Source organism: Macrotis lagotis, chromosome X (assembly GCF_037893015.1).
Source record: "Macrotis lagotis isolate mMagLag1 chromosome X, bilby.v1.9.chrom.fasta, whole genome shotgun sequence".
Lineage (NCBI taxonomy): Eukaryota > Metazoa > Chordata > Mammalia > Peramelemorphia > Peramelidae > Macrotis > Macrotis lagotis.
Genome location: NC_133666.1, coordinates 224,705,775 through 224,722,209, shown reverse-complemented (window position 1 = coordinate 224,722,209; position 16,435 = coordinate 224,705,775). Strand labels below are relative to the sequence as shown.

At 31.6% G+C, this 16,435-nt stretch overlaps 1 protein-coding gene across 4 annotated transcripts in view; it reads left to right on the top strand.

Annotated features, from left to right (window-relative positions):
• The window catches only part of LOC141502675 (adhesion G-protein coupled receptor V1-like), a 456,940-nt gene that overhangs the window by 142,340 nt on the left and 298,165 nt on the right, over nt 1-16,435 (top strand). For all 4 annotated transcript variants that reach the window (XM_074207517.1, XM_074207518.1, XM_074207514.1 and 1 more), the window contains 8 exons: nt 996-1,135; nt 2,687-3,296; nt 5,839-6,054; nt 8,695-8,910; nt 9,380-9,624; nt 11,152-11,333; nt 12,517-13,328; nt 15,168-15,377. In XM_074207517.1, the coding sequence (XP_074063618.1) occupies nt 996-1,135; nt 2,687-3,296; nt 5,839-6,054; nt 8,695-8,910; nt 9,380-9,624; nt 11,152-11,333; nt 12,517-13,328; nt 15,168-15,377 (2,631 nt within the window). The remainder of the gene's footprint in view (nt 1-995; nt 1,136-2,686; nt 3,297-5,838; nt 6,055-8,694; nt 8,911-9,379; nt 9,625-11,151; nt 11,334-12,516; nt 13,329-15,167; nt 15,378-16,435) is intronic.

Here is a 16,435-nt window from a genome sequence, read left to right as displayed (position 1 = left end):
TCTGCTTTCTTTCTAGACTCTTAGCATAGTGTCTGTTATATACTAAGAACTTAATAAATGCTTACTGTTGCTGATTTTTATTTAAAATATTTCTATCCATCTTCAATTCTGCCTCTTCTTTTAAACAGAAAACTTTCTATTCCTTAGAAATTCATTTTTCTAAATGTAGGGTTTTTATATACCATCTTTGTTGACTCCGTTCAACCCAGCACCCTTTTTCACACAATGGAGTATATTCTAATAACATGTTTTTTCTTAATAGTTTCAATTTTCTGCAGTTCTTTTATGTCATATTTTTCCACTGAGAAATCAAGTACAGTTTTTCTTTTTAGGAAGTAGCGATTTTGGCATGAAGTATTTGAAAATGTGAAAGTTAAAAAAAATATATATATATATGTAGTATTATAATAATGTTAGTGTAGTAGGATATAATTATTATGAAAATGAAAAATGAAAGTGCTTCTTTTGGATTGGAAAAAATTAGGGATGATGTAGTTTTAGAATTTAAGTCCATTTGACATCTTCTCAGTATAGTCATTGTATCTTGACATTTTCCACATTCTCTCTGCTGAGGAAAATTTTCTTTCATGTAACAAAACCCCTCAAACTTTATATATTTATTTTTCTTGTTTTCATGTACTTTCTATCTTCCTTTTTGTAACATGTTGCTACAAAGATTATAAAATTGCAAGTTTGTGTTTCTTTACAAGCAAATGAGAACCAGTTGAATGAATAAAATGAAGCTTTAAAAATTGTTCTTTCACCTCCTATTAGCTATGTAACCTTAGGCAAATCGCTTAATCTTTCTGGTTTCTATCTTTAAAATGGGTATGCTTGACGTATTTAATCTGAAAGGGTTGTTGTGAAGATCAAATAGGATAATATAAGGAACAAGTTTAAAATATTTTATAAAAATAAAATACCAACATTATAACTAAAATGCTAATTAGCATTATTTTTTTTTATTCTTTTTTTTTTAAAACTGTTACATGCAGCCAGTTTAGGAATAGCATCCCAAATTATAATAACCATTGAGGCTTCAGATGATGCTCATGGTGTATTTGAGTTTAGCCCAGAATCATTACATGTCAGTGGAACTGAACCCGAAGATGGACAGAGTTCAGTTATATTAAAGGCAAGTAAATTTCATTTTATTTTGTAAAATTTTAGACAATATTTGATTCTCAATTTTGTTTCCATTAATGGTGGTATTAGAAAACAGTAGTGTTGTAGATCCAAATTAATTATTTAAAAATCATCTCTCTTGAGCTTTGGTGTTTGTTTTTCTTCTTAGAATGAATACAAAGGAGAGTCTTGCTATTTCTGCAAATACATATAGCTTTAGACAGTGTTAATGAAGCCCTACTGTTAATATTTGACACACACAAAGAGCTGAAATTATTGCCTTATCTTCTTAGCTGATATATACACATATATATTTATATATATATACATACATACATATATATATATATATATATATATATATATATATATATATAGAGAGAGAGAGAGAGAGAGAGAGAGAGAGAGAGCTGATTAGGAGAAACCACTCATAATAAATAATCTATTGTAGTACATAGCAGAGGAAAGGACAGATAAAATCATAGACTAAACTTTAAGGAACAAGTACCCAAAGTTGACCTAGAAGGAAGCATGATATTTCAGAAGATGCAAATTTGGCTTTGACATTTACTATGTTATTTACTATGCTATTCCATGTAAATCTGCCCATGTAGCAGGTTCCTTATCTGTAAAATAGGCTTTATAGTATCCTCTCAATGGAAAAAATGTTCAATAAATCTTTCAGTACTGTATAAATACTATGTATTATTTTTATATATAATTTAAGTATATAATTTTATATTAGTATAATTCTAAATAATAGAAGCATATTTTTATATCTATATATAGCTTATCAAAGGCAATGTAGTGTTAGTTAACGCTTCAATAAATTAAGCTTAAATAAAATATTTGGGTATTCTATTGGTTTTGGGTATTCTATTGAATAATAACATTAATTTGATGAAACCAATTTTGTTTTTTTAATGGGTGACAGAAAATATTTCATTCTTAAGAGGTTTACTATTTCTCAGTTTCTTGGGAAATATATTCATAACTTTATAATTGAAGGCAGGTGACATGATTTGATTTATAGAATTTTTTAAGCTAACTTTGCATAACTGTTTATTGTTCAAAATGAAGTAGAACTCTAAATTAAATGAAAAGTATGATTACCTCAGAAGGTCATTGAAGCAGTTTTTTAAAAATGCACAAAACAGAACAGAAAGAGGTTTAGAAGGAAAGAGGAAACTTTAAAAGTAACATGACTCAATTAAATATTTTTTAAAAGCAAGATATATGTAATATGGAGTCACTATTTCATATATAATCTTTATTTTTATCATAGAAATGTTTTGTTTGTGTATTTGTTAAATTTAGAATAAAATAAACTAATAATAAACAAGAAATGTCAAATTATAATTAAGAATATAATATGAGTTAACCATATTTAGTGTATTTATTTATAATACAATTGAGCATTTGATTTGAAAGCTCAAGTTTGCTATTCTCTTGTCATTACGTTGGTATTAGTAAAACCTTTCATCATTCTTAGACTTGTATTTTGTAACTCATTTTATGAGATATCTTTTGATATGAGGGTTGTTTTTTTCATATTCTTCAGGTCGTGAGAAGCCAAGGAGCTTTGTCTCAAGTAACTTTGCATTGGAATATTCCCTCTGATGTATCTGGAGACCTTGCCTTCACTTCTGGCAATGTCACTTTTGAGATAGGGCAGATGAACGCCAATGTAACTGTGGAAATACTGCCTGATGAAATTCCTGAGTTGGATAAAACATTTTCTATTTTAATCATAAATGTTTCCAGTGGCTGCCTGGGAGTCTATACAAATGCTACATTAACAGTTTTGGCCAGTGATGACCCATATGGAATATTCATCTTTTCTGAGGAAAATAGACCAATTAAAGTTGAAGAAGCAAGTCAGAATGTTACTCTCAAAGTAATCCGATTAAAAGGCCTTATAGGAACAGTCATAGTTGCATATGAAACAATGGATGATGCAGAAAAACCACCTTTTTTTCCACCTAATTTAGCCAGAGCAACTCGAGGAAGAGACTATATACCTATTTCTGGGTTTGCTACTTTTAGAGCTAACATGAGTGAGGCAACAGTTATTATTCCTATTTTGGATGATGATGAACCAGAAAGATCAGAATCTGTATTTATTGAACTGATCAATGTTACATTAATAGAAAGAGTACAGGATCGGCCAAGTAAGTATAGATTTTTGCTTTACTTATCCATTGTGGATAACCCTCTGTTGATGCCTTTGGTTTTTATATTACTGCCATCTTTTTTTGGAAAAACTTTCTCTTCCCCATGCCTCTTCAGATTAAGCCTGCCATTTAATACATAAAAATCCAATTAAATAAAAACAGCAAATTTAATGAGTGCATCTGGTATTACTGTTTTAGTCTCACACTTTGTCAGAAGAAGGCATTTTTTTCATTATCTGTTCTCTGGATTATCAATGACTTTAGTTACTCAGAAATTATGTGTATTTGTGATGGATTTTTTTTTCATTTTTTATCTTTGTATCTACTTTTCTGGTTCTGTCCATTTTACTAGGTTTCATTTCATACAAATCTTCCCGGTTTTCCCTCAATTCCTCCTTGAACTGGTTTTTGGATGAAGTTCTAAAAAATCTTGAAAGGAGAATAGAAAATTTTCATAAAACTGGTAATATACATAGACCCCAGCTTTTTAATGGATTATGTTCAAAAGTTTATGCTCTAAGACTAAAAGAAATACTTCATCTTTCTCTTTTTAGAATTCTGCTAGCTTGAACTTGCTTAAAAGAGAACAAAAAAGAGAGACCCTTTTGTAGCTTTTATAGCCTGATGGGGGAAATTTCTCCAGACTATGTGGCCAAGTGTCTTTGATGTCGTTCCCCAATTATTGGGACAAATGGATCAGTCAGGGATTGCTGAGGGTGGCTGTCTCTTAGCAATGGGCCAAGAGCATGTACTCTGAAAGAACAGAGCACATGTACTGTTCTATGGGAAATGTGCCAGTATACTCATGCTACAAGTGTAAGACATAATCCCTGCTTCCTAGGGGGGATGTTTAGCTGGAGAGAAAGCAAAAGCCCTCTAAACTATTATCTCTGTGACAACCAGAGAATAATTTAATCGCTGAGTTATGTAATACTGGTCCATAACAACATAAAGAGTTCAGGAGAAGATGGGATGCAAGGACATGTCAGTCTCCTTGCTTTCTCCCCTCTCCCCCTCCCCCCCAACACTATTCAATCACTAGAGCTCATAAATGAAATCAAGCTGGAAGACTAATTGATTTATATCTGGTCCAAGAAGCAGGGCAGGATGACAGTGTCTTAATAATGAAACATGGATAAGAAGCTAGACAACAGACAGACCCTAACAAACTACTATGTTATTGCTACTCTATTTAAAATACACATAACTTGTCTCATATGCTAATTATAACTGACACTAATGCTTTTTTCTTCTTTTATTTTTAAATTTGATTTTATTTTTATGTCTTTAGTTTTTGCATTACATGTGATTCCTCTCTCTCTACATTGCCCATGAAACCACTCCATATAACAAAAGAGTTTATAAACAGAGGAAAAAAAAACAGCTTAGTAAAATCAACCAGCAGATCATCTCTAGAGAAGGGGGTCAAGAAATTCCCTGGGGAAAATGACCCAGAATTTGGCTTTTTAAAGAAAGGAGAGAACTTCAGCAAGTATTTTTGAGGGACAGATGGAAGACTAATTCTGGCCTTGAAAGCCTGACTCTACATTAGAAATACAGAAAACAGTAAAATTTCACTAACTTAGTAGTCCAAAGAATTCTATTTTGTAGATGTCTAATGAAATTATCATGTAATTTTGTAGTGAAATGTTTTTTATATAAGGTACAGCCATCCTTAGATTTAGAAAGACCAGAGTTTCAGATCTTGAATTTGATACTTATCAACTGCATGGCCTTGGACAAGTGACATAACCTTTGTCAGCTTCACTTTCCTCATCTGTAATTTGGGGACAATAATAGCAATTTCACAGGGGAAAATGATATGAGAAAAAAATTCTTTGAAAACTTGAAATTGTTATATAATTGCTTTCTCTCATTTTTAGGAATACAAATAATATTTCAGTGCCCTAGTCAACTTACTATGACATGGTTTCTTAACAATGGACTGTGACTTTGTTTATAATTGGTTTTCTTTATAATCATAAGTATTTTATTTTTTTGAATTTTGAAACATTATTTTTAGGAGGAGTCTGTAAGCTAAACTGCCAAAGGGGTCCATGACATGAAAAAGGTTAAGGGCCCCTCCTTTAAAAATAATTGCAGATATTGATGTGTATTAATAGAGGTAATTTTTTTCCTTGGAAATCCTAGACCCAAACAAAAAAAAAGCAAAAACTAAAACAAAACTATGTAGCCCAGCTATCTGTTTTGGTTTCTCATCCCACTATTACACTGAAGGCAGAGGACTATGGCTTAACTAAATTTTTTATGTGTTCCAATATTTAGTACTATGCTGTATACGAGGAAGTGATTAATAAATATTTGGCTATGTTGTGTTTTACAGTGCTACAGATACTGCTTTCAGCTCTCCACAGTTGAGGGTTGATGCAGGAATGGGTTGAGAAAGGGTATTACATGATTTTCATTTTTGTCATGGATGTTGCACTAATTATTTCCAGTCATTACTAGCACATAAGGAATGCAGTCCTTCTGTAAAGAGGCTGTATTGGACATTTATTGTTTTCTCTTTACTTTCCAGTTCCAAATTCTCCACGTCTAGGATCCAAGATAGACACTATTGCTCATTTAATTATCCTTGCCAATGATGATGCATTTGGAACCCTTCAACTCTCTGCACCAATTATTAGAATTGCAGAAAATCATGTTGGACCAATTATCAATGTGACGAGAACAGGAGGAGTTTTTGCAGATGTTTCTGTGAAGTTTAAAGCTGTGCCAATAACTGCAATAGCTGGTGAGAAAAGATAAATTCTAAAACGATGGTGATGGGCTGCTGTAGAACTTCGTAGTTGCTTCTAATAAGTGCAGCCCCACAAATATACATATAATAATTAGAAAAGTAAAAAAAATGAAAAATGTATTCTTGTTCATTCAATCACTGAAAAAAGTATCTTGTATATATTTGTGACAATAAATGCTCATAAAATTAGTGGGAATTACTAGAAAAGTAATTTTTGAACACAAGTGATTTATATGTTGATCAGAATCATTTTTATCTAATTTTAAGGCAGATAGGACATTATTAATATGGTTTGTTGTCAACCTTGAGGAGAGATTTATGTGTAAATGATTACTGAAGAACAGAAAAAACAAGAAGCTGTGAGAGCTTAATGCTTGGCAACAACTTGCTTTCTGTGTTTTTTATTCTTCATTTATAGTCTATAGGTAGAAACCATGAAAACAGACAACAGTCTATATTAACTCTTTAATTCATATGGACCAGGTTTTTCATTTCTAATCTAATCTTACAGAACTAGTTACCTCTCTCCCAACAACACGCTTGCAATCTTTGAAAAGTATTTTGCCTAAAGCTGTTTTCTTCAATGATGGGACTCTTGCTAATGTATAGTCAAAGGACTGGGAAAAAACCTTGTTTTGTTGCTTGCAAAGATATATATCTAGCCATCCCTCTGTCTTTCTTTCTATGTATCTGTCTTTCTACCTGAAACTGAATGATCATGAAATGGACATGACACCCATTGATAAAGAATTAGCTGTACTAACCAAACATTAAGTGAGTCTGAGGGGTAGGAAAAATCAAAGTAAGAGCCCTTAGCTCCCATCCTCTCAGCATTTTACTAAGCCATATGTTGTTTTTATACACACTAAATTTCCCTATAATTGGTCCTCAAATTCCTAGGAATAATCCACCTTTACTCCCCTGCTGATCTTTACTATTTTAACAGAGTTAAGGCTGCTGTCTCTAATGTCATATAAGAACAATAGTAATAATAATAGTAATAATTTTGCAACACAGACACTTCTTTACAGTTTAAAAAGTATTATGAGGGCTATAGTTCAAGTTTTACTTATTCCAGTTTCACAAATAAGGAAATGGAAACTTAGAGAGGGTTAAATAACTTATTTTCATATAAATGAATATTTAGAGACCATGTTCAAGTTCAAATATAGGGTTTTTTTTTTTATTTTACACCCTGTGTCCAATCCACAGGAATATGTAAATGTCCCAGGTAGGGATTCTTTTTGCTTCAGTTTTGAAAAGCAGTTCCATTAATTTCTACTTCCTTATATTAGTTGTTTAGAGTTCATGCCTTCATTTGATGCAAAGTTCTCTTAGAGATTGTTTGAAATTAATTACACTGCTGGAAATTTTTCTGTTTAATTGTCTGAAATCAATCACTGATTATGTATGTCCATTAGTGCATGGAAGACTGTGTGTGTTAAATCATCAGTGTATATTTATTTATATATCATGGGAAGAAGGAGGTATTAGATTTGTTACATTCTGCCCTGGACAGACCTTGTCTATGTTCATGTTCAGTACATGTTCAGTTCTGGGTGTCAACATTGAGAAATTGAAATTGTCCAGAGAAGAATAATTAAGATGATAAAGACTCTTGAGTTTATGATGTTAAAGAAATAAAGACTGGTTGAAGAAATCAGAGATTGTTAGATTGAGAATTCAAGTATTTGAAGGATGTCAAATGAAAGTAGTGTTCATGTTGTTCTGCTTGATTTTAGTGGACTGAATTGGTAACTAAAGCTATACCAAAGTTGAAATGGAAAATTTTGAGAGAAAGAGGGTAATTAAAGCTATACCAAAGTTGAAATGGAAAATTTTGAGAGAAAGAGGGTACCTCTTCCCTTAATTCCATCCCTATTCCCCACTGGAGATGTCCTTTGAATTGGTAGGAAAAAAAGAAAAAAGTTATCAGTTACATCTTTATCATTTTTTTAATTTTGAAAAAATTGTGTAAATAAAGAATTTTCTTTTAAATTAGACATATACTATAAGAAATTATTATTACTATTAGGAATTTAAAAGATATTACTGTAAGAATTAGTTTGATTTGAAGTATAAAAATAAAACATATTGAGAGATAGTAGGCCAAATAATCTTCACATTATAATCAGATTTTTATTTTTTTATATAATAGAGACCTATATTTGGAGTTGGGAAAACTTAAATTCTAATAATTTCTCATGTACTTGTTAGAGATAAGAGCCTGGCAAATGATTTAGAGCAGAGGTTTTTAAACTGGGATCTGTAATCTTTTATATCTATCTATCATCTATCTATCTATCTATCTATCTGTCTGTCTAATTTATCTATCCATATTTATATCTTTGTTAGATATAGATATGGATCTATCTATATATCTATATACATGTATGTAGACATGCATTCCATAAGCTTCACCAGATATCCAAGGATTATGACACAATAAAGGTTAAGAAACCCTAATTAAACTTTCTGCACTTCACTTTCCTTATCTGTAAAAGGATGAGATTTTCTGTGATGACCTCTAAGGGCCCTTCCAATTCTAGATCTATGATCCTATTACTACGATTTTTGTATATCAATACATAAATTTTCTTAAAATTTTTAACTTCTTTTTCTTTGACTTGGTAGGTGAAGACTACAGTATAGCCTCATCAGATGTGGTTTTGCTAGAAGGCGAAACCAGTAAAGCTGTGCCAATATATATCATTAATGACATATACCCTGAGCTGGAAGAATCTTTTCTAGTTCAGCTGCTGAATGAAACGACTGGCGGAGCCAAACTTGGGGCATTAACAGAGGCAATCATCATTATTGAGGCCTCTGATGATCCTTATGGATTATTTGGTAAACTTGATTGCTTTATTTCTCTCTTTGGACTCTGTATCTGATGGAAACTGATGAGCTGAAATGTTTTATATGACAGATTTCCCTTCATTTTTCTGGAATCACAGAACTAATTCTTACACTTTTCTATTGATATTTTAAGTGCAGTTAGTGCCCTTAATAAGCTGCAGGGAGTTTGTTGTGAAAGTTTGCCTACTATTGAAAAGGTATGCTGTAGTCCTACTTTGATTGCCATTAGTAGTGAGCAAGGTTAGCATCTTTTTATGCTTACAAAATCTTCTACTCACAAGAGGAAAAGAAACCCAAGGATTTTTTTTTTTTGTACAGTGTTTAGCTGTTAAGACTGCACTAAATAAGTTGCAGAGAAATTCTAAATACCAAAAGGCCAGAAGATGGTCAATTCCCTACCTACAATTCATTGCAGACTTGTTTTCACTGTGTATGAAACTAATTGTGCTTTGCCCTTCAGTTTTTCAGACTACTAAACTTATAGTAGAGGAACCTGAGGTCAATTCTGTGAAGGTAAACCTGCCAATAATTCGCAATTCTGGGACACTCGGCAATGTCACTGTTCAATGGGTTGCCACCATTAATGGAGAACTTGCCACTGGCGACCTGCGAGTTGTCTCAGGTAATGTGACCTTTGCCCCTGGGGAAACCATTCAAACCTTGTTGTTAGAGGTCCTGGCTGACGACGTTCCGGAAATTGAAGAGGTGAGAGGAAGAGCTAGTCTAGAATGACACTGTAAATCAACTTCTGTTATCTTGTCTTATGATTCTTAGAGCACATGTGTAGGAAAACTGGTGCTGTTATATTGAATAAGGGATTATCATTTTACAAAAGGATATTTTAAATACAATAATAGAATATGAAGTCTAAGCTTCATTAAAAAAAATAAAACATAGCTCCATAAGAATTGTATAGTGTAATCAGCAATTTACTAATTTGTATATTCATATCCATAAAGCATATATGGATTTGGTTATTATATTTAAGCTTGTAAAATATCTGAACCATGCTGTTTTTCTTTCTATTCCATTTATGTCATATTTCATTTTAATTTGATTGAATTTTTCCTTCCTTTTGGCTTTAATGGGAGCCAATCAGTTTAAATTGAGGAAAGATTGTAACCCATATTAAGCACCTTCCCAATCTTGATTTCTTTATGATGAAGAGGCACATGCTGAGAAATAAAAGTTTAGACTTACTGTGAATATAAATTAATTTTAATTATATGCTAGATGAGAATAAAACTTTTTTTAATCAAACACAAGTAGCATTAAAATCTGAGCCTATGACTTAGAAATATGTTTCTAAATATTATTTTTCTTTTATGAATTTAGAGTGACAGAATATTGGTGCTATCATCAGTAGGTGTCAGGGTGGACAGCCCACAGAATTTCTTTCAAGTGTGAATTGTTTTTCTATATACCAGTAAAAAATTCTTGTACTTTGGGGATTAGTCGATAGATATAATTTTTTTTTAAACTCATGTACCTCAACTTCAGAAGTATTAAACATGTAATGTTATTTTGTTAGAAAACTTTTAGTTGTTAAAAAGCTTCTATTTTTGTCTTATTATAAAAATAAGTTAGAGTTTATATGACAAGAAATAAAAATATGCTTTAACTATTGTAGAAAATGAATAGACTTTATTTCTATTTAAATAATATATTTGAGTAGATATTTTTCCATATAAGAAAGTCCATGACTTGTCCAAAAGCAAGTTACTTTAACCTTTCAGTCAATGATCAGTCAGTCAATCAATAAACATTTTCTAGGAATCTTCTCTGTATTCATCTTTGGCAAGACCCAAAGGAGGAGTGAAAAAGAGGGAGTAAGCACTTATTCTAAACCTGCTGTATGCTAAGTACTAAGCACTGTGAGATATGATCCTCACTGTACAGTTGAGAAAATAGAGGCTGACAGATTAAATGACTTGACCAGAGTTGCACAGCTAATGAGTGTCAAAGGTCAGATTTGAATCCACGTCATCCTGACTCCAGACCCATCTGTACCACCTAACTCTCCATTATTGATTATGTTTGTAATCAAGGTGTTGGGGGGAGAATGATTAATTTACTTTTAAGTTTCATGCTAGGATTTTCATGTGTTTCACAGAACATTATTTTTTGAACCAAGTGTATCAGGACTAGATTATTTTGAAGTATTTCTATTATCATTCTTACTCTGATTTCAGAACTTGGATATTATTAAGAAAAATTTTCACTCTTTCTTAGATTATTCAAGTGCAACTAATTCATGCCTCTGATGGTGGTACAATTGGGTTAGACCAAGTGGCAAAAATTATTATACCTGCCAATGATAATCCTTATGGTACAGTAGCCTTTTCTCAGTCCATTTACCATGTTCAAGAGCCTCTGGAGAAAAGTTCTTGTGTCAACATAACTGTCCGGAGAAGGTTTGTAGAACAAACATTCTGATTTTGGTGGGAATTTCTTGAATAGTTGGAATGACTTAGTTTTAGTTATTGTGATTTCAAAAATATTTTACAAGGTACTACTGTGTAGTGATTAAATTTAGTACTATTAACATGAAAGTCCTATCACACCTTTTCTTCATGAAATACAATACACTGATTGCTTATTTAGGTATAATTTTATTTATTAATTTATGTATAATTTAAAAAACCTTTAGTCAATAATTTCTCACAGTCACAGAATTTAAAACCATGTAGTCAATAGGTGGTCTCCTTGGAGACCTCCAGGGAGAAGGAACATAGCATGAGCCCATTGATAGATTGAATAGATTTAATTGTTTGGAAGTTTTTTCATGTCATTGAACCAAATGAACTTTTCCTTCTAGTGAACACACCTGGGGAAAGAAATGGTTGCTTATTTCTAAATTAAAGCCCTAAATGGTTCATGATTTATAAACTTTATATTTTCTCTCCATTATTTGGTAAAATTCCAAGCTGCTCCTGAAATGCTTTAGAATTGAGAATATGATCTATCCAAGTACTTGTGATCAGAAGCCAAAGTGGAAAAAAAAGCCATTCCTTCCTCAAAATTTACTCACATTACTTTTCTTGTGTTTTCATTGTAATGTAGTAAAAAAAAATAAATTTGAGAAGCAATTTCAGTGACTTGTATGATGTCTCTTATGAACATTAAATAATAAATCTTTCTGAAAAACCAATTCCCAACATCCATTTCTAATAAAAAGGACAAGAATGGTTTAAATCACAAAATTATAGATTCAGAATTGGAATACAACTTAGAAACCCATCCCTTCCTTTTCCTAAAATGAGAAAACTAAGGCCTTAGAAAATTAAATCACTTACCCAAGATCACATAGGTAATAGACATCAAAGTCTTATTCCTTTATTTTACCTTTAAGAATAGGGAGATTGACATATAGTTAATGTCTTGAATCTGAATCTCTTAATTTCTCATCATGATAACTTTTAGAGATTAGCTAAGTTCCTTTTTTTATTGTTTAACATGTTTGAGAAATGTGAAAAATAGCCTGTTGTTCTTTAATGCTTCTTTCTTTTTCACATAGAATCCAAGAGTAAGTAAATATGTTAAGTAAATATGTTCTGATGAACTAAGCTGGCTCTCAATTTTCATTGTATTTTTTAGTGGAGGACGATTTGGCCAGTTGCTGCTCTACTATAGCACTTCAGATATTGATGTTGTGGCTCTTGCAGTAGAGGAAGGTCAAGATGTCCTGTCCTTTTATGAATCACCAGTTCAAGGTGTTCCAGACCAGCTTGGAAGAACTTGGGTGAATGTCTCTACAATTGTGGACCCTCAGCATATGTGTGCTACCCTGTGCCTTAAAGAACAAGCCTGTTTAACATTTTCCATTTCAGTTTCTTCTGAGATTCCCCATTGTTTTTGGATGACTACATGGACTAGCCCTGTTGGCAACATTACAGAATTCTGGACCTATCGGAAAAACATGACAAGGGTAGCCACCCTTTTTAGCCAACAGGCTGTGGCTGGAAGTGATTATGAGCCCGTGATAAGGCAGTGGGCTATAATGTTGGAGGGTGATGAATTTGCAAACCTCACAGTTTCTATCCTTCCTGATGATTTCCCAGAGATGGATGAGAGTTTCACTATTTCCCTTCTGGAGGTTGAACTGATAAACATCTCAGCCAGCCCCCAAAACCAGCCAACTATTGGACAGCCAAATACTTCTACAGTTGTCATAATGTTGAATGGTGATGCCTTTGGGGTATTCAAAATCTATAGCATCAGTCCCAATACATCAGAGGATGGCCAATATGTGGAAGTTCAAGAGCAACCCCAAACCATGGTACAACTGTCAATTGAAAGGATAGGGGGCAGCTTAGGCCAGGTCACAGTGGAATGGTGTGTTGTTGGTGGAACAGCTATCGAAGGTATAGACTTTATGGGTGAAGGAGAGATTCTGCATTTTGCTGAAGGTGAGCTATAATATTATTTGAATGTTAATGTTATAGTAAAAAGTATTTCATATATACACAGACATATGCACATTACACATCTCACATATGAGGTCTATAAACTATAAAGTTTATATAATATATATAAAATACATACAACATTTTATATAGAGAGGAATTATGTACTCATGCTATATTTTCTAGAATAGAATATATTATACATATAGTATAGTTTATAACATATCCTGTGTTATATCATACATTAGAGTCGATAGTATTTTATATAATGTATAGTATATATCATTTAATGCATATCCAATATATTGTATATCTCAAACCATACTATAAAATGTGTGCTATATAATATGTGAATGGTGCACACCATACCTATTATACATAAAATGTAATATATATGATACAATATTATATATAATGTAATATATGCATGCATGTTTCATATACTACATTTTGGATATACAATATATTATACACACCATTCTAAAATATACTATATCATGTAGTATAACATATTTCATAATATATACTATAAAATTATACTTCATTCTAATTATACCATTGTATTTTAGTTTTGTTATATTTATTACATAAAATATGCTATAATACATTATATTATATAATATGGTAAAATACTTTTTATAGAATAGTGTATGTGATATATTATAATACAATTGGTAGTACTTGAAACATGTATGATATTGTATTATAAATTTTGTATATGATGCATAATATCTAACATTCATGAATAATATATATCTATATATTGGAAATATTACATAGAATAGTATCTTGCTCACTATATCATGTATATATAATATATAGTATATGTACAATAGTATATAGTGGCCTATAATATACTATACATATATATATGTATGTATGGAGATATAGATATGTCTCTATATATTTATACCCCATATATTGTATATATAATACATGAATATACTATACTGTAAGTATATACTGTATATACTGTATTATGTATATAGATATGTACACATACATTCATCCATTTTACATATACATATACATATACATATATATATATATACACACACACACACACACACATATATATATCTGGAGAGACAGACAGACAGACAGGGAGAAATAGTTTTTCCAGTTCCTTTCTCTTAACTGTGTTTGTTCTTAATCATCATTCAAACAGGAAGCCTTTATCAAACATATAATGTATGCAGAGCACTAGAGAAACCAAGACAAAGTGTGTATATACATATATATATATATATATATATATATATATGTATATATACAGAATATTTTTAAAAAATGAGATCATTTTATGCAAAGTAGTTATGGAAAAGTTGGACAGTTGGTGGTTCAGGAGAGGTTTCATGCAGAAAATGGTGCTTGATCTGTGACTTGAATGAAGAAAGAGATTCTGTGAAGCATTGATGGAGAGAACATATTCTAGGCATGAGAACAGCCAGCCAACAAAAGGGAGAGGGTGTGTGTTATAGAGAGATTATTTTGACTGAATTGTATGGTGTAGAAAAGAAGATGATATATTGCGAAGGGAATTACTGAAAGATTTTGAAAGCCAAGTCAAGTTTTTAAGTGCTTACTGTGTGCCAGTTAATATATGAAATATTGGGAATATAAAGGCAAAAATAAATAGAGCCTGCACTCTTAGAGGCAATTGAAAGACACTAGGATTTATTGATTATGATAATGACAAAGGTTTATGCTCAAGGAAAATCACTTCAAGTATGAATACTGGTTCAACAGGGTTAGCTGTCCATAGCACTTATGAAAATGATGAATTGGAATTGATCTTGAAAATAAGTGATTATAGCACTTTTGTTCATTTCATTATTTTAGGTGAAACCAAAAAGACTGTGACTTTGACCATTTTAGATGACTCTGAACCTGAGGATGATGAAAACATTATAGTTAGTTTGGTTTACACTGAAGGTGGGAGTCGTATTTTGCCTAGTTTTGATACTGTTACAGTGAACATTTTGGCCAATGATCATGTTGCAGGAATTTTTAGTTTTCACACAAGCTCCAGGTCTGTTATAGGTCATGAAGGTAAGTTCTTTTTTTTCTTTTTACTCCATTCATTGTCTTTTTCCATGGACATTATTCATTCATATGAAAGCTTTTAATATTTGTTCCTTTCATAGTTTTGTTAAGATTAATATCAGGTATGAATGAAGTTTGAGATGCTATGATACTTGGCTTCCTATAAATAAATTTTCACTTAAATGTATATTGAAATTTCAGTTTTCAAAGTAAATGGTGTCTACCAATTGTATTTCTGGGCCATTAGTTACCTCTCATTCCAGTGTTCATGGTGGAAACACACCTTCCAAGCTCAATACAGCAAACAAATATGGCAGAAGATGAAATAGAAAAGGTGAACTGCAAATTGCATCAACTTACATTTTGATAATTGGCAGTTTCATTGCAAAAGTGGGGAGAAAAGCAAAACTGTACTGTAAATTTTTTTTAGGATCAAGTTAACAATTTTACAATCAGCTTTCTGTGCAAAGGCAATAAGGTGTCAAGTTAGTCCTTCAGATTTATGTAGAAAGTATTTATTTTCCCTTTTTTTTCCTAGGCAGAATACAATTTTATTCTATCCATAAGTAGTATTGACTGTCATGTGCAGTTCTTTAATGCACACATTTAATACTTTAAGAATCTGTGATTTCTCTGACGTGGATATTTCTTATGAGAATTGCTGAAGCTGAATTTTTTTTACCACACTGAAGATAACCTGGAAATGAACCATTTTTCTTGTACTAATGAAACACATTTTGTGGGCTAACATACTTCTTTGGCATCTTTATTTTAAAGTAGAATCTGTTTATGTAAAATGAATTACAGTGATAGTTTTTGCTATGTTATTTGGCAAAACATTTATTTCATCTTGTTCTGTTTCATGATATAATTTGAATATATATAAAATAAGTTTTTAAAAATCATTGTAATTACAATGTAAACATTTTTTTTACATTATTGTAAATCATTGTTTTGCATCCTACTATGTACTGTGTAATTACTAACACTCAAATTTCATTAATGGTTCTGATTTATATGCACAATCAACAGTTAGTTGTCAAGTTAAGGTGATCACATAGTTA